The following is a 24,462-nucleotide window of genomic DNA, read 5'->3' as shown; positions in this document are numbered from 1 at the left end:
TTAAACTGAACCATTTTCTATTTTAATACTTTTCAAAATGTAATTTACTCCTGTGAAAGCCAAAAGCTGAACATTTAGACATGTTTTATTATGATTAGCGTTGAAAGCTATTTTTAGGCAAGTAATTTTGGTAAAAATAGCAGTTTAAAGATGACAAGATTTGCCTTTTTTTAACATACCCTTCAGCTTTGACATGAAATCTCTGAATCGAAATAGTTGTAGAGACCCTAAATCGCTTTTTTTTTTTTTTTTTTCTTGAAGAGCAGAGGTTTTTGATTTCAGGTCAAGCGTCTAAAATAGAGATATCAGCATTTGGACAGTAACAGGACCCAAAAGAATCTGACAACTAAGGGAGTCCAAATCTAATCTAACCTAAATTCCTAGCAACTACATTCCAAAGCAGTCATTCAATCCAATTTTGTCTAACCAATTTTGTCTAAAAGAGGGAAGAATCAAAATGCCAGGTCCTTTGTCTCTAGCATCAGCTGTAATGGACAAAGTGTGGTTTAGGTTTTCCAGTACATTTTTTATTATAGTCAGAAACAGGTTGCTCATTTACCCCCTGCTTTATGTCCTAAAAGTCAGTCATGTAGGAAAACAACTTTTGTCATGGCAAGAGCTGGAGTGCTGGCCATATGTGAGGATGCTGGAGAACAGAGCCTTCAAAGTAATTGTAGACTTATGATTTTTAGAATCTTAAACAAATTTGTTTGGTCAAAAAGTTGATGCTGAAGCAATTCAAAGTAGACAAGGCATTACTTAAGGCCATATTGTAGATGACTGATGGAGATTTACCACACATAGTGTGTTAACTAAGAGGAAAACGTGGAGTGATTGAGCGGCTAGTTGGATGGAGATAGATGGCTCAATGATAACCCCCACTACCCACTGGCTTTGTGGGGGCCAGTGCTATTAGCATGTCCATGTAACAATAAATCGCCAATCCCACACACACACCCTCTGTGCTTCACAGCAATGATAGATGGGCCCCTTCAGGCTTGTGTAGAACCAGGGGTGTGTGTCGCTGTCAGTGTTCAAATTAAACCCGAGCCCCTCCCAGAATCCCTCCCAAACACCTTGACTGAAGGGGAGGACACACAGAGAGCGCACAGAGGAAACCAGAGTTTTGTTTCTGTAACCTTTGACTCCCAGAGCCCATCAATAACCTCCCAGCAGCACTGAGAGAGGGAGGGTGGGCTGCCATCCATCTTCATTGGGGGAGAGGAGAACGTGCGCTCGCTGTCTCTCCTCTCTTCCTCTATCACTCCATCTTCTCCCACACTCTCACTTCACTTTCACTCACAACCTTTTGTCTTGTCAGTTCTCCCTCCTTTAACGTTCGGGTTGTCTCCTGTGAATCTCGATGTTGATGTACAGGAAATCAGATATACAAATTGGCCGAGTTGAGATTTTCACCTCAACTAAAATAAACCGAACCAACTAGAAATAATAGTGAAACCAATTTCTGCTTCTAAAATGTTTTTTAGAACAACAAAGCACAGGAAACTATGAACAATAAGGTTTTTATTTATATAGGTTGTTGAAGGAAGTCATTTTGTACTTACCAAGGCTGTATTTGATTAAACAGTAAAACTGTGAAATATTATTGCAATTTAAATTACAATATTCAAATAGAAAGCCATTAATTCAGTTTATTGTAATATACCCCCCTGTGATGGGAATGCCTAACTTTCAGCAGCCATTATATCAGACTTAAATCAAATATGGTGATTTGAATATTTCTTATTATCATTTCTTATGTTAAAAACAGTTGTGCTGCTTAATATTTTGTAGAAACTATTATGCTTTTTTTTCTTTAATAAAAAAGAAAGTTCAAAATGACAACTTTTTTTGAAATATACATTTTTGTAACATTGTAAAAGTCTTTGTTTCATTTAATTTAACATATCATTGCTTAAAAGTATTCTACAATTTTGACTATTTTATTTATTTATTTATCATGTTTTTCTCGGGTCTTACACTAAAACCAGGGGAACTGGCAACGATAGGATTTGATGTAAAGAAACCACTTATGTTAACCCTAATTAAAGTTAAGGTACTAATTTGACACATTGCTGACTTATTACACATGATCAGTTTAATAATCAGTCTTATATTTACACTGGGGTTCATCCATCTCAATACAAAAAAGTATGCTGTCAACATCAAATACAGCTTTGATCAGTTTTCCAAGTGATTGTTGGTCACTGTCCTGGTACTGGACAGATAAACTGCGGCATAGAGAGAAAGAAACCGACTGAGATTAGTTCACAGATCACCATATTTCCATAATCAGTCAGATATGACACCAAGGCAGACACTATGCAAACAACAAGCCACTGTTCTTCCCTCTTTGGCGTTTTCATCTGACCCATTTGCAAACACTCTCGCAGATTCTAACAATAACTTATATAAAGGCATAAAAACATGCAGGTTTTTTTTTTACTTTCTTCCGTAAGAGACAAAGATCAATGGGTGACATGCTATCAGCCCTCGCCATCGTTGGCAAACTGCTTTTATCCATTTCATTTCTTTTTTTTTTTTTCTTCTTCCTTTTCTGTTCTGGGCAAATGTTTATTCTATGATCCCCTGCACGCTATGATGTCTCTCTGGATATTGAGACAGTAGTGACCTCACCTGACCTCTGCTGCTCCTGACACACAAAACAAGGTCTCTTTTACTATACATTCAATGTCTTTTAGAAAGTTGGTAAAACAAATATTTCTAAAGCGAATTCATTATCAGATATCAAAAATACTGAATTACAATGCACCTCCATTCATCTTGGGTTGTTTTGACATTTTGACTATATTCTAAGGCAATACTGATCCAAATGCAAGGTCTGCCTCAAGAAATGTTTATACACCGAACAGACACAAGCATATAGCCTACAGTATAATATTCCCACACTATGCTCTACTGGATCTTCTTAATATGTCCTGATAAAAAAAGTTGGAGTACTTTACTGAAATTGCTGACCAATTTTATGTATGTGGAAAATAACATTATGTGCAACAGATTTACTTAATGGGGATTATCCATTTTACAAAAAAATAAGCAAAACATAAGCAAAAAAAAAAAAATTTAATAAAATAACATGCTTTTCAGTTGAAATGCATATTTTAAATTATGTAAAAACCTAATTGTTTCTCTCAGCATCTGAATGTAGCTATATAGTGCTTACAACTTGGAATTATGCAGTTGCACTATATAATTATTAAATACACACATGCAGTTCATTAGTATATCCCAGTACTTGCATAAACATTTAAAATGTGATATAAAAAAACTATTTAAAATAATTTATCATTTGGCAATTATTCCTTAATTATTTCCTAAATGTGCATGCAGAAGAGCATGATCTCCAAAGACATTTTCTCAGTGTCTTGTAAAATACATTATTAAATCGGTTTCATCCAGATTTGTTTTTGTAGCACAACCCGGGAGATCGCAACATCTGTTGAAGCAAGAGATACATCTGTTTCTGGCAGACCATCCGTCGTCGTCGTCTTCTTTGTAATGGCCCATTTGAGGACACAGGACAATCTTTTTGTTCTGCTAAAAACAACATGCAAATGTGAAGCCTGATCTTGATCACATCTTCTCTGTCATCTCTTTCCTTCTCTCTAACACACGCACTAAACTCAAATCTTTAACCAAACATTGGTGTTGGGGTATTTGTAACAATGTAAAAGTCTTTATTGTGATGAAATTAATGTGTCCCTGTTGAAAAAATAAGATAAAATCTTACTGTCCCTCAACTTATATGTACCATATTTTTGTACCACATGTGTGGTATTTTAGGTCAGGCTTAAAATGCGATACTCAGGAGGTCCCAGTCGAAGGGTTATAGAAAACTTTCCAAGAGGACTGCATCACTAAATTCCCTCACCATGGGTTATATGACAAAAGTATAAATCATTCAAGCAAGTCCTTTATCTTGGACCGCAAGAAGAAACAATTAATCTTCAGTTTTACATTTGGCTCAACAGGGCCGTAACTGCCAGAACTTCCGAACTCCGCCATCGGTCCCGGGGCGCTGAGATGGGCAGTTGGAGGCAGGATTCATCATCCGGTTATAAGCTGGCACTGTTCGGTTCCTGAACCCCAACAAAAAGCCTGTCGCGCTCAAGTGAGCCCCAAAAGATTTGTTTTGCCTGACTCGCTCAAAACATGTTGGAGACCAACAGATCCGGAGGGCCACGGTGTCTCGTCTGAGAGGATGAAGGAAGATGTGTTTGTGGTGTGGTCACAGTTCAGTAACGTTCTCCACACACAGACATAAATGGTGATGGCAGGGGGCATCTCTCACTGCATGATGGGACAGTGATCGCACAAAATTGGATAAGGCAGGTTTTGTGCCACAATGAAAAGGCGGAAGATGGAGTAAGATAGAGTGGGAGGAAAGGAAAGAGGAAAGAGTTGTGTACATCAAGCAGTTCTAGGTCATGTGAGGTCTCATCAAAAAGGCATGGACCACCATAAAGCTCCACTGCACTGCATTCATATAAACATTTTGAGGCTATCAGAGCCACTGACCTGTGGTTCGTGCACATCTGGACAAGTATTAACAACTTAACCTTTTAAAAAAAATGGTTAATTGAAATAAAGCGTATAAAATCTAAATATTAAAGGGTTAGTTCACCCCAAAATGAAAATTCTGTCATTAATTATGCACCCTCATGTCACTCCAAACCTGTAAGACATTCGTTCATCTTTGGAACACAAACTAAGATATTTTCAATGAAATCGGATAGCTATCTGACCCTCCATAGACAGCAATGCAACTGAAATGTTCCCAGGTCCAGAAACGTTACGGTCCGCCATTTTGGAGAGTACCCAAGAATGTATTGGACCATTTGGAGGTTATCAGCATTGTTTACGTTTGGAGTAACTACGTTTCTGGACCTGGGAACTTTTCAGTTGCATTGCTGTCTACGGAGGGTCAGATAGCTATCCGATTTCATTGAAAATATCTTAATTTGTGTTCCGAAGATGAACGAAGATCTTACGGGTTTGGAACAACATGAGGGCGAGAAATTAATGACAGAATTTTCATTTTGGGCTGAACTAACCCTTTAAATTAAATGCTACCTTGGCAACAAAGTGGAATAAAATAGGTTGAAGTAATAAAACACTAAAATTGAAACAGGTGTAAATTAAAGCTAAACAGAAATTAAAATAAAAACAATAATGTAAAAATCTGATAAAATACTAAAAATGAAACAATTAAAATGTAATCCCTTTAAAAATAATATCATAAAATAAAACTTTTAAAATATTAATACTATAATGGAATACAGACCCTGTTCCCAAACTAAAAGTAAAATGCCATTAATATTACAATTCAGATGCAAAATACAAATACACATTTTCAATTTATTATTTGTTGGCATTTGCTGCATTTATTAGTATTTTAATATTCATCAGTGGTTTAATATAACAATCTGTACAGTGCATCTCTAACTGGAGTCAGTACTGTTCTCTACAATCAGAGCTGTTGGCTAAGGCTGAATGTTCTCATGTGTGCTCACATTCACCCACCAGCACATGTCCATTCCCTGGTCATACGTCCAGGACCAGGTGCTGTGCGAAGGCAAAAAAAAACCCACAATTAATTATAGGCATGAAAAAATTCATGACTGATTCCAGAAGACAGCTTAAAATCATTTGACATAGCGCTCAGTCTGTCCCTAAAAATGAATAATTCCCTTTATCGTTTAAAAGTGTTGCACCCATTGTAAGGGACAGGCTTCAAATACATATTTTGTGTCAGTAAAATTGGAAATGAAAAAAAAAAAAGAAGCAGCAGCAAACTTCCTTTAAACACAACAATCTCTGCTATCTAAAACTCTCAAGTCAATTAGAAAAAAAAGAAAAACTTAATATTGCACCCTCATTCCTATTAGAGAAAACATCAACGTTATGGGAAGACGACACTGTTTAAATACTAAAAGCAATTTATATTAGGTTTTAATGTACAGCTGTGTAAATAAACTCACATGACTGTATAAATGTGCTGACATTAGCCTGCTCTAGTATGTTCCCCTACCTTACACATCTTCAGTCAGTTTTGGCATTGAATGCAGGCTGATATATTTGCAATTAAATAATAACAAGTGACAAAAGCCTCTATTCTGCATATTTGACGTCTAGTCAAAAAACACCAAACTTTAATCTTAGCCTGGTCATTTTCAAGACGATAGTAAACTAATCCTCTCTAAAACTGCCACAGAGCTGTTGCTCTTTAAGGTATTAAGCTATAATCTATGTCTTGGCTGTAACAGACTAAAGCTGAAGTATGTCAAGTATACAATTACTACACATGAAAGATTTAACAAGGGCAGTAACTAGATTCCCTGTATTGAGAACTTCCATCATTATAATCAGCACTCAAATAAACCCTTGACCCATCTGTGAGAATATTCATTTATATTCTCACACATATTAAAGGGATAGTTCAGCCAAAATGATAATTCTGTCATCATTTATTCACATATGCTCCAACCCTGTATGACTCTTTCTAATATTTTTTGGCAGCCAAATAGTTTTGGCTATCACTGACTTCCAATATAATTATTACAGTTACAATAATATCACCTTTGTGTTCCACAGTGAATAGAAAGGTTTGGAATGAAGGGAGGGTGAGTAAATGATCAATTTTAGGGGAACTATCTCTTTAAATGATCCGTTAGAAATTATGACCGCAATATTCAAGTCTAGTTAGAGTTCCAAGTTTTCCTTTAACTTTGCAGCAACTGAAGTAATAACCACAAAACAGTGTAACTGTAGTTGTCAAATTCACAAAAGAGATAATACTTTAGAACTATTGTAAAGGCATTTCATATTGTGTGAAGGAAAGCAGTCCTTTTGTAAGACGCTCAATACAAGGCAATAAAAGGCAACCAAAACCTGTTTTAAAGAGAAAAATATGATGTGTTCAGGTAGTCACATAGGAAGACGTGGATACCATATCCCACAGGTACGGGATGGTTTAGCAGGTGGACCTTTCAGAGAGGTGCATTTATATGTGAATGTTAGTGCAAGTGTCTGTGTGGGAATAGAACAATACGTCCAACTAATAGAGGTGCATGCTGATGCGATGGCTTTCTCAGGCTTGGTTGGTGGCGATGAGATTTCTCAGCTGTTTGACAACGGTGTCTATGAGCTTCTGCTTGTCCCGTTCGTTTTTACGGAACTGAGCAAACATGTTGTTCTTGCGGCTGGTGTCCTTCATCCTGCACACAATGAATGAAGCATAAGAGATCATCAGATTGAAAAAAAACAGGAAAAAATTGATTGGTTTCTTCCACTTTGACACTCTTGAATCCTCAGAATTAAATGCTCGTAACTAAAGAGACCAAACAGAGAAAGCGTAACCAATCCGAATTCGTCATTCAAATGACCCAAGATGAATATGAAACAAGAGGGCAATATGTCGGTCACAGGGTGCTGCACCACTAAGGAGCTCGAGGAAGGGCACAGAGTTTCACTGTGTGGTTAAGAAAGGCGCTCCATATGGTGTTCCATGCAGGAGCCTTGGAGCAGTCCTGCATGGAGATTCTAATGAGCCTGCTCACTTTCCTGCCACTTGTGCCAAACGCTTCTTCTCAGTAGCCTGGAGATCACTGATCCAATGCCTGCACATTCCTCTCATTTGCAACCAGACAAATCCTGGCCAAGCTCTCAGAGTTTGACAAAATACTGAAGTGACCCATCATCATAAAGGAAAGAAGAAAAAAACAAACACATTATTCTATTCCGTCTGTAGTCCTCAACCTTAAATTTTTTTTTCAAGGAGGCAAATTATGAAAAAAAGCATTTTCCTTGCTCATTTCAAACAGAAAATTGGCAACATTTTTAAATGTCAACAAAAAAAACCTTCCAATTCAAAAGTATGGGGTTGTTGTGTTTTTGTTTTTTTTAATGATTCTAAAAGAAGTCTCTTATAACCACCAAGGCTGCATTTATTTGATCACAGTAAAATGGTAATTTAGCAAAATATTATTACTTGTTTCAATACATTTTATAATGTCATTTATTAGTGATGGCTGATTTTTCATTATGTTCAGTGTCATATGGTGCTTCCGAAATCTATATAATATACTGATTTAGTGCTCAAAAAACATTTCTTATTATTAATGTTTAAAACAGTCATGCTGCTTAATATTTTTGTGGAGTCCAAGATACTTTTTTCAGAATTCTTACATGAATAGAAATTTGAACATATATAAATCTTTTGTAAAATAAATCTTTCTTAAATCTTATTTAACCTTGTCTTACTGTCACTTTTGATCAAATTAGTGTGACCTTCCTGAATACAAGTATTAATTTCCTTTAAAACTTTCTGATCCTAAACCTTTTATAGCAGTATACATAAAAGTACATAATTTTTTTAAGGTGCAGTAACAAAAAAAAAGAAAAAGAAAAAGAAAAAAAAACACGCCTTTTTAGGACAGTAGGTAGAACGGGCCAAACTTTAACTCTTTTGCAAGAAACCATTTAATTAACATTCACAAACTTCACAGAAACCATACAATTCTACAAAGTCTAGAATAAGGGCACTATAAATACAGAATTTTATGTTACAAATATTGTTGAAGAGAGAGTCGATCTGTTACGGAAGCAATTTCATTATCACCATAGGACCAAATGCACTAGCTCTACTTCTGCCAACTGTCTTATTCGCTAGAAGTATTAGGCAAGATAGCCATCGCCACAGATGCATGACTGTATTGATATATTGAAATGCATCACTGCTTTATTACAGAGAGCTGCCTGTGATTACCATAGTGATAAGAACCACCACCGCCTAGTCCGGAATTCTTGCTTTATTGAGCAGGAGAGTTTGTGACTCACTTTTGGTGTTCAACAAAGAAGAGTGGAGATTGAGGCAGACAGAGTTTTAGAGAAGTGATGCTCAACTGGTTCTGCTTCAGGCAAGGATTTTACATTGAAGATTAGCTACTGACCAAACACAAGCAAAATTGTTTACTGTAAACTAAAAGTATTAACATGGCACAGACCTGTCTTTATAGTTTGAGTGTTTGGGTTTAAAATGTTTCTTGAATTTTGATGGTTTAATGCTCTTGGTTGGCGATAATTCACTGCACAAAACATACTGTGGTCGGCACAAACCATGTTTATTCTCACTGTAAGTGAACTCATATTTCCTTCTACCTTGTGTGGATGAGTACACTGGCCTGATGTGGATAGATGCTCTGGGGAACTAGGAGTGTCACTTAAAAATGAAAAAGCAAGTTATTATCAGTGTATTAATGTAATGTATTCACTTTTGAAATTGACAAATAAATTGACACTCAAGTCATTAATTTTCATGTTAAAAATAATAATAGTACAAACCTGATTCCCAAAAAGTTGAGACACTGTACAAATTGTGAGTAAAAAATAAATAAAAATTAACAAATCTCAAACATTTTATAGAATATATAGAATATTGATAACATATCAAATGTTGAAAGTGAGACATTTTGAAATGTCATGCCAAATATTGGCTCATTTTGGATTTCATGAGAGCTACACTTTCAAAAAAAGTTAGGACAGGTAGCAATAAGAGGCTGGACAAGTTAAATGTACATATAAGGAACAGCTGGAGGACCAATTTGCAACTTATTAGGTCAATTGGCAACATGATTGGATATAAAAAGAGCCTCTCAGAGTGGTTGTGTCTCTCAGAAGTCAAGATGGGCAGAGGATCACCAATACCCCCAATGCTGCGGTGAAAAACAGTGGAGCAATATCAGAAAGGAGTTTCTCAGAGAAAAATTGCAAATAGTGCAATTTTACTTCGGGCCCTTAGTGAAAAGTGAAGTGACATTCAGCCAAGTATGGTGACCCATACTCAGAATTTGTGCTCTGCATTTAACCCATCCGGAATGCACACACACAGAGCAGTGAACACACACACACACACTGTGAGCACACACCCGGAGCAGTGGGCAGCCATTTATGCTGCGGCACCCGGGGAGCAGTTGGGGGTTCGATGCCTTGCTCAAGGGCACCTAAGTCATGGTATTGAGGGTGGAGAGAGAACTGTACATGCACTCCCCCCACCCACAATTCCTGCCGGCCCGGGACTCGAACTCACAACTTTTCGATTGGGAGTCCGACTCTCTAACCATTAGGCCACGACTTCCCCCACGACTTAGACGGCACTGCATCACATACATGAATGCTACTGTAATGGAAATCACAACATGGGCTCAGGAATACTCTATAGGTCAAAAAAGAAGCCATATATAAACATGATCCAGAAGCGCAGGTGTTTTCTTTGAGCCAAGGCTCATTTAAAATGGACTGTGGCAAAGTGGAAAACTGTTCTGTGGTCAGACGAATCAAAATTTGAAGTTCTTTTTGGAAAACTGCGACACCATGTCATCCGGACTAAAGAGGACAAGGACAACCCAAGTTGTTATCAGCGCTCCGTTCAGAAGCTTGCATCTCTGATGGTATGTGGTTGCATGAGTGCGTGTGGCATGGACAGCTTACACATCTGGAAGGGCACCATCAATGCTGAAAGGTATACCCAAGTTCTAGAACAACATATGCTCCCATCCAGACGTCGTCTCTTTCAAGGAAGACCTTGCATTTTCCAACATGACAATGCCAGACCACATAATGCATCAATTACAACATCATGGCTGCGTAAAAGAAGGATCCAGGTACTGAAATGGCCCGCTTGCAGTCCAGATCTTTCATCTATAGAAAACATTTGGCTCATCATAAAGAGGAAGATGCGACAAAGAGGACCTAAGACAGTTGAGCAACATTACTATTCTTAAACTTGAGCAACTTGTCTCCTCAGTCCCCAGACGTTTGCAGACTGTTATAAAAAGAAGAGAGGATGCCACACAGTGGTAAACATGGCCTTATCTCAACTTCTTTGAGATGTGTTGATGCCATAAAATTTTAAATCAACTTATTTTCTCCTTAAAATTATACATTTTCTCAGTTTAAACATTTGATATGTCATCTATGCTGTATTCTGAATACAACATTGAAATGTGAAACTTCCATATCATTGCATTCTGTTTTTATTCACAATTTGTACAGTGTCCCAAATTTTTTGGAATCGGGTTTGTATAAATAAAATTGATCAATCATCTTAAATGCAACAATTAAACCACATGTATTAAGCATTTACAAAACCATAATCTGTGTCCCTCACGTCCAAGTTAAAGTGCATTTTTACATCCCTGGCAGCATGTACATACAACTGAAAATGCTTGCTATGACTGACGTAAGTTTGGTGCATTTCTATACCATATTCTTCTTATTCTAAATTTTTCTTGTTCTTAATGTTAGAAAATTGTATATTCAACAAGTACCAGTGAAATATTGGATATCCCTGCAATGAGGTATGACACACAACCACATTAACTCCTGGTCCACCTCAGTTTGGATGCTTACTCCACTTAGAAACAAATCAAGATTTTACTGGAATTAGTTTTTTGAAATAAACTAAAACTTACATTTAATCTTAATTTTCCCCTCTAAGCAACTAAAAAGCCTTGTCTTTTCAAGTACACTCCAATAAAGGAAAGCTTTTCTCCTGAAGCCAGTTGTGCTCTAATTCCACACACACACACACACACACACTGTATTTGTGTTCAGTGGTGTGCTAACCCACGCCAGGCTAAATAATACAGATCACTTTCACAGAGACAGAGGGGCAAGAGGGTAAAGCTGAGGTAAGTGCAGCTCAAATGGAATCAGGCGAGTGTGTATGTGTGTGTGGTTGTGTAATGCCAATCCAATGATGCCTTTATATCACAGATACAAGATGACAGCCAAAGGAGGGAAGGAGGGAGGGAAAGAAAAGAGAGTGACAGAGAAAAGCTGATCGAGGTCACAAGTCTAGCAAATACACACATAAACAACACTGAGGAATGCATGCATCCTGCAAACAGATACTGTAAGACGCTATAATGACAGCATGCAAAACACTGACATTAACACTCACACTTGTATGTAATGTACAGTAAAAGTCACAATGTGATCCAAACCTTAAACATAGCATACACTGAATGTGAATATTTAAAAAAAAATGTTATGAAAGGTCCAGGTATTATTTCACTCCAAAACATTGAAAAAGATGTAAATAATATAATATTATTTTTGTGTTTTTATGTATTGAGTGTTTATAAATGCATACCTAAACAATAATTGATAAATAAGTTATCAATGATAAATACTGGGCAAATATTTTCTAATAGAATTAAAAAAAAAAAAAAAAAAAAACAACCAAAGAGGAATATGAAACATCTTTTTTTAATGTAGGTTTTTTTTTTATAATAATGGAAATCTAGGTATAAATAATGCTTTACTGTCATGAAAACAATGTAACAATACTAAAATCTTAAAAAAGGGTTCATTTTCTACTAGGGCTGTCAAATTGATTATTTGCGATTAATTGAAATAAAAATAAAAAGTTTGTTTACATAATATAGGTGTGCAATGTATATATTTACTAGGGCTGTCAGTTTAACGCCTTAACTTAATTAACTAGTTTTAAGTTAGCAGTTAGCACACTGGCCTCGTCCTCAGATCTGCACATCGTCTTAAATTTAATAAAGTTAACAACTCCATAAATTCAGTAATGCCCCAAAATTCAAGATATTGCTGCAAAAAATGCCCCTGTATGTTTTTGTCTAATATATATAGAAAAAGATAAGCAATATCACACCAGCAGTGAGAGCAATATCAGACGAGTGTGGTTTATGCCGGATTAACAACACAAGTTTCAATGTGATTTTATACAACAGTTCTGTAAATAAGAAGTTGATTTGCGTTATATTTAAACAAAATATTATGCTTTTTTGCACAAATTTGCAGAGTACATATTACTAGTGTTGTCACGGTACCAAAATGTCAGTATTCGGTACCAATACCAGTAAAAATCCACTGTTCTCAGTACCAATTTCAGTACCAAAGCAAAACTTTGATTATACATTCATTTAATCCAAACTGTGTGCATATTTAATTTTAAAGGGCTTTTGAATTTTAAAGCCAAGAATAACAGCTAGCAAAAAAAAAAAAAAAACCCAGACCTTCTTTTCTTACTGATATGAGACAATGTTAACCATTTGTACATTCTTTAACAAGCATATTAGATGCACAATTCATTTAAAAGCCTCTGGCATGTAAAAATCTTAAATATCATCATTTCCTCTTTTTTTTTTTACCCTGATATAAATTATAAGAGGATTAAATAGTTAACTTAGTTCATTAACTTAATTCTAAATTTTCATTTTATTAGCGTTAGCCGCACTTATGCTAATGATTAACTATGATACATAGACTGAATCTGTATGTGTGTGTGTGTGTGTGTGTATATATATATATATATATATATATATATACACACACACACACAGGTGCTGGACATAGAATATCATCAATAAGTTGACTTCACTAATTCCATTTAAAAAGTGAAACTTGCATAATATTCATTCATTACACACAGACTGATATATTTCAAATGTTTATTTCTTTTAATTCTTATGATTATAACTGACAACTAAGGAAAATCCCAAATTCAGTATTTCAGAAAATTAGAATATTGTGAAAAGGTTCAATATTGAAGACACCTGGTACCACACTCTAATCAGTTAATTAACTCAAAACAACTCCGAAGTCCTTTAAATGGTCACTCAGTCTAGTACTGTAGGCTACACAATAATGGGTAAGACTGCTGATTTGACAGTTGTCCAAAAGACGACCACTGACACCTTGCACAAGGAGGGCAAGACACAAAAGGTCATTGCAAAAGAGGCTGGCTGTTCACAGAGCTCTGTGTCCAAGCACATTAATAGAGAGGCGAAGGGAAGGAAAAGATGTGGTAGAAAAAAAAGTGTACAAGCAATAGGGATAATCGCACCCTGGAGAGGATTGTGAAGCAAAACCCATTCAAAAATGTGGGGGAGATTCACATTGAGTAGACTGCAGCTGGAGTCAGTGCTTCAAGAATTACTACACACAGACGTATGCAAGACATGGGTTTCAGCTGTCGCATTCCTTGTGTCAAGCCACTCTTGAACAACAGACAGCGTCAGAAGCGTCTAAAGACAAAAAGGACTGGACTGCTGCTGAGTGGTCCAAAGTTATGTTCTCTGATGAAAGTAAATTTTGCATTTCCTTTGGAAATCAGGATCCCAGAGTCTGGAAGAAGAGAGGAGAGGCACACAATCCACGTTGCTTGAGGTCCAGTGTAAAGTTTCCACAATCAGTGATGGTTTGGGGTGCCATGTCATCTGCTGGTGTTGGTCCACTGTGTTTTCTGAGGTTCAAGGTCAACGCACCCGTATACCAGGACGTTTTAGAGCACTTCATGCTTCCTGCTGCTGACCAACTTTATGGAGATGCAGATTTAATTTTCCTACAGGACTTGGCACCTGCACACAGTGCCAAAGCTACCAGTACCTGGTTTAAGGACCATGAAATTTCTGTTCTTAATTGGCCAGCAAACTCGCCTGACCTTAACACCATAGAAAATCTATGGGGTATTGTGAAGAGGAAGATGCGATATGCCAGACCCAACAATGCAGAAGAGCTGAAGGCCACTATCAGAGCAACCTGGGCTCTCATAACACCTGAGCAGTGCCACAGACTGATCGACTCCATGCCACACCGCATTGCTGCAGTATTTCAGGCAAAAGGAGCGCCAACTAAGTATTGAGTGCTGTACATGCTCATACTTTTCAGTTGGCCAAGATTTCTAAAAATCCTTTCTTTGTATTGGTCTTAAGTAATATTCTAATTTTCTGAGATACTGAATTTGGGATTTTCCTTAGTTGTCAGTTATAATCATTCAAATTAAAATAAATAAACATTTGAAATATATCAGTCTGTGTGTAATGAATGAATGTCATATACAAGTTTCTCATTTTGAATGGAAGTAGTGAAATAAATCAACTTTTTGATGATATTCTAATTATATGACCAGAACCTGTATATTTATTAAGATATATATTAATTGCATCTAAAATAAAAGATTTTGTTTACATTATATGTGTGTGTATATTTATTATGTACATATAAATACATGCAAGTATATATAAATATACATGCATGTATATATTTCAGAAAAATATTTTATATATTAAATATATTTATTTATAATATAAATTATATGAATATAAATATAGACATAAATACATGTAAATACTTTCAAAATATATACTGCATGTACGTGTATTTATATATACATCATAAATATACACAGAAAATACACACATTATGCAAACAAAAACATTTTTGGGATGCAATTAATCATGATTAATCAATTTGACAGCCCTATTTTACTTGAGTTTATTTGACATGTAAAGCATTGTTTTGTATTCTTTTTCAGGGTGAAATACTACCTGGAAATTAAATGAAAATCACCCATGTAAAGGGCACTCTCATCACAAACACCAAATGCAGAGTACTTACGACCGAGAAATCCTGCTCATGAGAAACATAAGATGAGAGAAAAAATGGTTTGCATCTGATCTAATGTCTTAACATAAGAGCATGTGGTTTGATGAGTGAGGAGAAGAGCGAGACACCAGTGTGAGACTCACTTTTCTAGGAGGGCCAGAGCCGTGTGAGGATTGACTCGCAGGTACTTGCAGGTGGGTCGACCATAGTCAGCCAGATATGTCGACCAGTCCCACTGAGTGAAGAGATCCAGTAACTAAACAAGGCAGTGACCAGTGCAAGGAAGAAACGACAAAGAGAGATCATTAAAGTTCATTAAACACCATCGCTGGCCCTTGTTAGATCAGGCCAGTTCACTTCTCCCAATGTTACATAAGAGAGCAGGGCCTCTTAAATGAGATTATAGAGGAGACACAGGGGAAAGCAACATGACAAAGCAGGGGATTAGAGGAGAATGGAGAGAGGTTAAAGAGAGAACAGCCATTTACACTCTTTCACCCTCTTTCTGACCCGGACCTGACCAGATAATGGGCCAGTAATGACCCGTGATTGACCCGGCCATCTACTGACCTTGCTGGAGCCTGGCCAAAAATGCACCCCTCAGCACTGGCTCAATAAACAACAGAGCACATTCCTTCCTCCCAAACAAACCCACTCACACAAACACACACATTTAGTCGCAGATTCAGTGCTGGGAATGCAAACAAACACAATCAAACATGTCATCAAACTTTCAAAAAGAAAAAAGGCAATTGGCTATACAACAATCCCTGTATTCAATCGCAAGCAAGATGCACAAAGGACGGAGAAAAAACATTTGCCTATGTGCGTATGAGGAAAATACATACATGACAAAAATACATGGCTGTAAGTTAAATTCACTGTTATAATTGATAAACAGTGGTTTTTGTGTAGTCAAGCTATAGTCTTCAGCTGTCTTTCCAAGTATATGGTAAAAAAAAAAAAAAATCCTAAAATTTGTAGGATTAAATATACGTCACATATCAATTTTGTCTTTCAACAAACATACAAAGCTGGGGACAATCAAAGTTTGATTCAAGTTTATAAATCAATGAAGACGAAGCCAAGCTAAAATTGCTTGTTAAGTGAAATATCAGTAACATTCCATGTGCTGCTAACCTGCAAAATTAGCGTAAATTTTCAGTAGTGTTTCAATGAATGAAGTCACTTTCAAACCAAGGAGCTTTGTATGATCTGTATGGGAAAATGTTTTGCTCTCAAGCAAAATTCCTTATCATATTCCCGATGAAATAACTGGATTTCGCCTTACCTATGAAAACAATAGTAAACAGTAATAATAAATGCTGTCAACTTCGGGGCATAAATTTCTTCTAACAGTAAGGGAGGACAATAAACAATTTCTCTAGTAATTTTTGAAGGGGGCACAAATAATACAGCTAAAATTAGGGCTCAATGATTAATTGCATTTGTGATAATATCGCGATAAAAAAAAAAATCATCACAGTGGCTGCGATTACACTCGGTTACGTGACACGCAAGAGATAAGAGGTGTGTTCGACTGGACTTGAAGATTAATCGGTGTATGACATCAAAAGTATGGCAAAAGAAAGCATAAGGAGATGTCTGCTTTCTTATAGCTCTCACAGTTTCTAAAGCAGTGATTCTCAAGGTGTGGGGCACACGGGCCATCAGCAGAAAAATTCAAGAAATATAACAGTAAACAGCCAAAGGACGTAACATAGAATGGGAGATGGATCGGTTTGAGAAAGGGAAGAGAAAAGCCATAGATGATGTCACACAGGTGCAGGTGCTGGTCAAAATATGACGAGGAATATCTTGTTCTCTGCTTCACTCCTGTGTCTATACCAGATGCTACATTTGCAATGTTTCGCCACAACAGCTCTACTGTAAACTGGACGCGACAAAGCGACCGTTGCAAATCATTTAACTTTGTGTCAGTACATCATAAATAGAACAAGGCATCAGTTTAATGTCAGGTTTTATCACACAACGCCACATCCAGTGTAGACAGCGTCACTGAATGGTTTTACTGTATTTTGCCGCGGCTCACGTCCAGTGTAGACACACTGTTTAATGTCGTTGGTGAGGAGGAAAGCCTTAAGTGTCGTATGCCTTAGCGGACAGCATTAAACCCAGAATAAACAAATAACAGAGAGAATAATAATAATAATAATAATAATAACAACAACAACAAGTTATTCTCTCTATGCTAAGTGATGCAGGTATTTTTTCCCCGTATGTTTTTTTATTTATTAAAAAAGCATACATTTTTAATAATGTTTATTAAAATTATTTGGCGCAACCAAAAACGTTTGAGAACCACTGGTCTAAAGTTAACGGACAGTGTTTAAAAAGTGCAGTCCACATGTTTACATGTTTATTACAGTGACTTTGAATTGCCTAAAGTAGTGTGGTAAAGCAACATATTCTGCAATCTACTTTTGTTTGTTTAATTTGTATATTAATGTTTACACCAGGCTTATTTTTCAGTGCTTCATGTTGTCAAAGTTATTAAATGCTTATGAGGTTGGAAGTTCATCAAATCAGTCAATATACTACTGTGATTGTAGTTGTTTAATAAAAATTTTATTCATTTCAATTCATGCATCACCTAATTTCATCATAACACAGGCCAGGCCTCACAGTGTTGCCAAATCTGCGGTTTTCCAACAAAATTTGGCTACTTTAACACTGTTGCTGCAGGTTGAAGCGACCCCAATAATGTGATATTTAGCCCCTGAAATGCAAATTTTACCAGGCGACCGCCTCGAAACACGGCTAGTTTGGGTTAGTAATTGCGCAGGTTTTGTTGTGAAAACCTGTCAACCCTGTCTGTGAAGCAGGTAACGTTATTATGTAAGTGTAAGTAAGTGTAAGTCGTGACATTTGCCAAGTATGGTAACCCATACTTGGAGTTGGTGCTCTGCATTTAACCCATCCAAGTGCGCACACACATAGCAGTGAGAAGTGAACACACCGTGAACACACACCCGGAGCAGTGGGCAGCTATAGATCCAGCACCCAGGGAGCAACTGGGGGTTCAGTGCCTTGCTCAAGGGCTCTTCAACCATGGGTATTGAGGGTGGAAGAGAGTGCTGTTCATTCATTCCCTCCGACCTACAACTCCTGCCAGCACAGAGACTCAAACCTGTGACCTTCGGGTAACTAGTCCAAATCTCTTTACGGGCAGCTGTGGCCTAATGGTTAGAGAGCCGGACTAGTTACCAGAAGGTCGCCGGTTCGAGCCTTGGTGCTTTTTTGAGATTCTGCCCCTGTGTTTATTGCTAATAAACGAATCATCGAAAAATACTGTACATTGGCATCATCTGTTTTAAAGAGAAAATAACTTAATCTGATGTTTAAGAGAATAAAATAGCACTGACAGCTTTTTAATCATATTTTTACGGGAGACAACCCTCAGATGAGGGGGTCCTATCACCCCCCAACCCCACGCGATTTCCGCCTATGGTCACCTTTAGTCTGACTTCACAAAAAAATACTTGTACAATATCAGACTAAAGCAATTATCAAGTTCATCTGAAATCAAACTTAACAAACAACAGATTTAACCACCTGCTTTTCATACCATGTGCACACACCCTGTGTGATGACAGATAAGCACCTGCGTAAGATAAGTGCTTTTTGGATTTGCATTCATATCTTGTTTGTTCCTTTCTTCTCTCTTCTTCCCGCTGGCATGGTCTGCACAGACCCATCAAGGGAGCAAGGCTGAGAAGAAGCGAGAGAGAGCAAGAGAGAGAGAGAAAGCGAGAGAGAGAATGAAAACCGCAAGGTTTTGCTGCTGTCATTTGTAATCTGAATGCACTTGCATTCCACATAGTGCAAGCTAGTGTGTCAAACTCGTCCATGACCCTGGTTTCACCTTTGCGCTCTGCCTCTCCGCCCCGCCTTCACCTCCCAATGAACTTCCACTCGGTCTCTCTCTTTAACCTCGGCGTGACCCCCGACAGTGTTATCGGCCCTTTCTGAACAAACAGAGGGCCATGCTAGAGAGGATCTGGGGCATGGGGGCGGGCAAGCGGGCTCTGGATTATCACTTCCTCTCATTCTTTTAAAAGAAAGAATGATGGAGAGAAAGGGAGGGAAGAAACATGACGTAGCACATTGATGAATAACACGCTCTCGGTTCCCTCTCAGCCTCAGCGTCCACACTATCTCTCCCCACTCTGGGCCGTTGGATAAGGGCTTATAACAGTTATTATGACCATCGTACTTGTTTGTTTGGAACGCAGCAGGAATAGCTATTCTCGTTAATAGCCTAGGGGTGTTGGGAATTGACTGCCGTGTTATTCTTTTCTCCCCTTAGACTTGTTGCTCTTTCTTGCAGCGTTCTGGAAAAACAAGGTTTGATTTGCCACTTTACTGTTGCAATAAATCTAAATATGCTCTGGTGGGGAGCTTGTTATGTAATGATCACCTTTGCCCTAGTAACCTAGTAGCCACCTACAACGGCTTGTGAACAACCAGCCGATGAAGTACAATTATTCATCACGACTTAATGAGGTCAATGTGAATGAGCTGCTATGTAAAAGAAGGAAAACTAAGATGAGAGGATAACGTTCTTAACCTCAAAGTCAATTAGTTTTGTGTTCTCTAGTCACTAAAGTTAATGTGTTTTGTTCTCTTTGTGCCATCACTGCCACTATCACTTCAACCACTCCTTCTCCTCTCACCCCGTTTCTCGTTAGTTCTCCTCTCACCTCTGGCTGCCCTCTGGCTCTCAGCGTTGTTTAGTGCATTCTAAAACTGGGCCGTCAGCCCCAAAGGCTCACGCAGGCCAAAGTCAGTTGAGCTTGAGCCTGAATAATAATAACATTGATAATAACCAGCACAGAAAAGAGAGATCAGCCTAGTAAATAAAGCAATAACAATAACCCTCAACTCAAACAACCAGAAAAAGTGGCCAAATTAAAACTTAGTAAAACATATACGTGGCTGTCCTATATTCAGGAGGGCCTACTCCATTATCTGGCAGAGTAGCTTCAGGTTATGTCTTAATAAAAATGTATTTTAAAAGTCTATTAAACATAGGATGAGTCACAATGGGCTGGTATGCGAGTTGTGATTTGAACCGCAGCAAATGGGTTCAAGTGCACGGTCGTAAATGTGAACGACGAGTAAATCTGATACAGATACAGCAGCAGCAAACATCTGCTGGGAGCAAATAAGAGCATAAGAGATTCATAACAATTTCAAGTGTACTGTGAGAAAGAAGCCAGCAAAAAATAAATAAAACAACTGAAATCAAGAGGATAATCAAAGAAGATAGTAAGTATCTTTGTTGGCCTCTTCAAATGATTTGTAAACAGTTTTCTTTGATGTACTCAAAAATTTTAATTTTCCTAGTTTAAAGGCCTAGTTCACCCAAAAATAAAAATCCTGTTGTCAAATTCTTCCTAACCCATAAGATTTTCATATTTGTTTTTTATAAAACCAAGCGTATTTGTACCTCTATTGAAGTCAATTCCTCCAAAACTTTGATTATTAAAAAACAAATATTTGATCAATTCATGTACAGAGGGCGAATGGAAATGAAAGTGGAAATGGAAGATCAACAGTACATGATTGATGCGAACAAACCTAAGAAAAATTCTAATTGGTTATGTTTGAGATTATTTTTTATCATATTTGATGTTCTCCATGTATGTGCATTGATCAGGTTTATTTGTGAATAGAAACATAAATCTGTTCCCCATATAAAGTAATCTTCATTCTTGGGTGAACTATCCCTTTCAAGTGTTCAATTATATGTCTCTTGACATTTATCACTGATTCTCTGTCAAGTGTTTCAATACCAAATTTTCTTCAAATCAACATTGTGTTGCAGCATTTTCAATAGGAGTAAAAAGAAGAAGAAAGAGGTGCAAAACATTTTGACGTGCAAATTTGCTGGGTCTATGGCTAATTAAAATCAGAGGGTGGACTGAGAAATTTTATAGAATAAATAACAATTGTGATCCCCAATCATCCTGTCCACCCCGAGTCAGTTAACAAGTGAGTTACGAACTCACAGCTTTTAAGATGCCTAGTTAACATAAGATGCCTAGTTAACATATTTTCATTCTGATCCTTATGCCATCACCGCTTATAAACATTTCTAGAGTTTTTTTGTGGGAAATCTAAGGAAAGTCATGAAAAGAGTCTTACAAAATTGCCATGTGCAGATATAAACAACTTATAATGAACAGCGAGGTCCGAATCAAAAACCCTTCACTCAGCTATCCATGGTTCTGGATCATGTGAATGCAGAGAGGAGCGGAACGAAAAAAAGGGGAAGGAGCAGCACCTAAAGCATCATTCAACATCAGTCAAAGTTCACCGGGAGGAAAATGATAAGCAGTATCTGGGTACTGAAAAAAAGGAAAAGTGGCTCCCTGATTCTCAAGCAATATTTCAGTCTGCACAGTAGTAGCAGACAGAGGTCAGAGGTTAACCATAGAGGTTATCTTGGCTTAAGCTTTATCTACGCTAAAGCGTCCAGCAAAGCAGCAAGCATGAGACACTCAAACACAAATCTCAGGCTATGCAAACATACACACTCTTAACTGCTGGGAAAGGATACTCATGTCATTCATCAAGGATTAGCAATGTTGAAAATGTGCTATCTTTTCTGTCAAAAAACACTTACAAATGACACAGTCCTAGAAGCAGCAGTGCTGGAGATAACAGCAACTGTCAATCAAAACAAGAGAAAGAGTAAATAAAGATTAAGAAGCGAAGACAAAAAACACAAAATAAAGTGGTTCATAATTAAAAGATGACGAAGTGGAGGAGGAAGAGAAAAATGATGAAGAGGTAAAGGAAAAGGAGGCAGCAAGGGAGAGCAGGAGAAGAAGAAGAGGGAGTTGTGCAGGATTCAGATGAGAAGGGTCAAAGAGAGGGAATAAAAATAAAGGAGAAACATGATCTGAACTTTACAATAAGTTTCAAATCATTATCTTTAGTAAATACGCGTAAGTAACAATAGAAAGAAACATTTATTAACCTAGGTTGATATTAACATTGTAATATAACAAATTACAATAGATATTTTCTACCGTTTTGTGACATATCTGAGTGAATCGGATTATCGAAATGAAAAAAAAAATTTGGGGAAAAAAATAATGATTAATAAGTGCTGTTGAAGTGTTAACCATTATATTTTATGATGTATAATGCATTAACTTATAAAAACAAATACCATTTTATTGTAAAGTGTTACTAAGATATTCAAGTAAAAATCAAAACACAATCTTTCCACAATCTTAAAGACATAAGACATAGCTCACTCAAAAATTAAAATTCTATTATCATTTACTTATCCTCACGTCACTTTTCTTCTGTGGAATGCAAAATAAGATATTTTGAAAAATATCACATTGTTTTTTCTTTTCTTTTCTTTTTTTATATCCATACCATGTTCTTCAGAAAATCATCTCCTGTGGTCTGGAGAAGCAAGCAAGTCATGAAGGTAAATGAATTCTCATGAATTTTCATGAATTAGCTATCCTTTAAGTCCTATAAATAAGAATTTTGCTGCATATTATGTCAAAACAGTGGCAGGGAAGTATGTTTATAGAGTGTACCAAAAAGAGACTATACCCCTGAACTGAACTCCAGAGTGAGTAGGGCATAGTGATGCTCTCATTCAAATAGAATTCACCCTGCACTGAACTCTGAACAGAGTAAAATCTGAGTTTAAAAATGAACAATGACCACTTACTATTGGTCCACTCTGCTAGGATGCTGGTGGGGCTGTTCCACAACTGAGTGGCTCATATAATTACATTAGGAGAAGCAGAGACTTACATGATTAAGACAGGACAGAAGTCTCAAGAGGGCTTCAGAGAAATTTCAGATGAGCAAAAGCTCAAGCCTGTAGTCTTCTGACAGCCGTAACCTGATTAAAGGGTTTAGACCACAAAGAGATCATGTGAATAAGTTTCCACCTTTTCAACTCAATGACAATACTAAATTGATGCAGAGTTTTTACTCTTACTGGGTGTGTATAGAACAAGTCACTATAGCACAATGCTAATCTCTAACTGCAAAATGAACATTTGCTGAGGAAACTCTAAACAGGTTCAAAACGCATGAGGGAGGTTGGGGTCAGTGGGTTGTCAAGATGGCAATGGTTGCGGTGGATGATACACTATGTCTCTAAGCTGAACCCCACTCGGGTCATTGTTCTGTTATCAGTCCTTTTCGCTCTGTTAGCAAGCCACATCTGGGACAAGTGAAAACAGCCCTCTTCCTGAGGCCACAACCTCTGAGGAGCCATAGTCTGGGGAAGACTTGGCCTCAAACTTACCTTCCTGTCCTCTTCAGACAAGGAAGAGTTATCTCAGGGGTTATGGTGTGGTGAAGTGGTCACAGAGACCTGAGGAAAGTGGCTACATCCCACAGAATGCAAAACAGTCTCATTTCTGAAACATTTAAAGATTTCAAATAGCTGCGTAAGTGAACCTTAGAAAAACCTGGTTCACTGAAATCTTAGTAAAATCGGATGACAAACTATGACAGAAGGATTACAAGTTATTTAAAAAATGTCCAATATTAAAATGTAAATAATAAGTGTATAACTATAAATAAATAAATATTTAAAGCATTTTTTATATATTACTTTAATTAAAAGGTCCTACATAGTCTTTGGGTCACAGAACAGTTGATTTGGCACGTCCCTCTGTATACTCTGTGACCTTCTGGTTGACTTGTTTTGACACTTATTTTAATAGAGTTACAGACTGTAATTCATGGACATTTGACAGCGTTTACTTTAGCCTAGGGGAAGAGGTGGCCTCACTTTCAACTTCCTGTCCATTCAGGAAGAGAGTTATTGCCAGGTCAAAATGACAACAAAACAGTCACAAGCCCTTTCAGTCGAATGCAGGACAGATCATCTAAGAATGAGTGTTAATAAATGAATGCATAACATCTATGGATGAACAGTAATGTCTCGCAGGTGGAATATGAGCTCATTCTCACTGTCTATTTCTCCATATAACCCTTTTAAAGGTG

General features: G+C 37.2%; 1 protein-coding gene and 1 long non-coding RNA gene across 4 annotated transcripts in view; both read right to left on the bottom strand.

The window, feature by feature from the left end:
- LOC132118923 (uncharacterized) overlaps positions 1 to 24,462 on the bottom strand; it is a 350,882-nt gene that overhangs the window by 173,388 nt on the left and 153,032 nt on the right. The gene's annotated exons all lie outside the window — the stretch shown is intronic.
- LOC132118756 (exocyst complex component 6B-like) overlaps positions 7,088 to 24,462 on the bottom strand; it is a 111,929-nt gene continuing 94,554 nt past the window's right edge. For both annotated transcript variants that reach the window (XM_059528662.1, XM_059528663.1), the window contains 2 exons: positions 15,585 to 15,697; positions 7,088 to 7,238 (listed from right to left, as the gene is read on the bottom strand). In XM_059528662.1, the coding sequence (XP_059384645.1) occupies positions 7,112 to 7,238; positions 15,585 to 15,697 (240 nt within the window). In that variant the 3' untranslated portion in view covers positions 7,088 to 7,111. The remainder of the gene's footprint in view (positions 7,239 to 15,584; positions 15,698 to 24,462) is intronic.

This window comes from Carassius carassius, chromosome 3 (genome assembly GCF_963082965.1).
Source record: "Carassius carassius chromosome 3, fCarCar2.1, whole genome shotgun sequence".
Taxonomy (NCBI): Eukaryota; Metazoa; Chordata; class Actinopteri; order Cypriniformes; family Cyprinidae; genus Carassius; species Carassius carassius.
The sequence above is the reverse complement of the archived record's forward strand: the minus strand, read 5'-3'. Positions and strand labels throughout refer to the sequence as shown.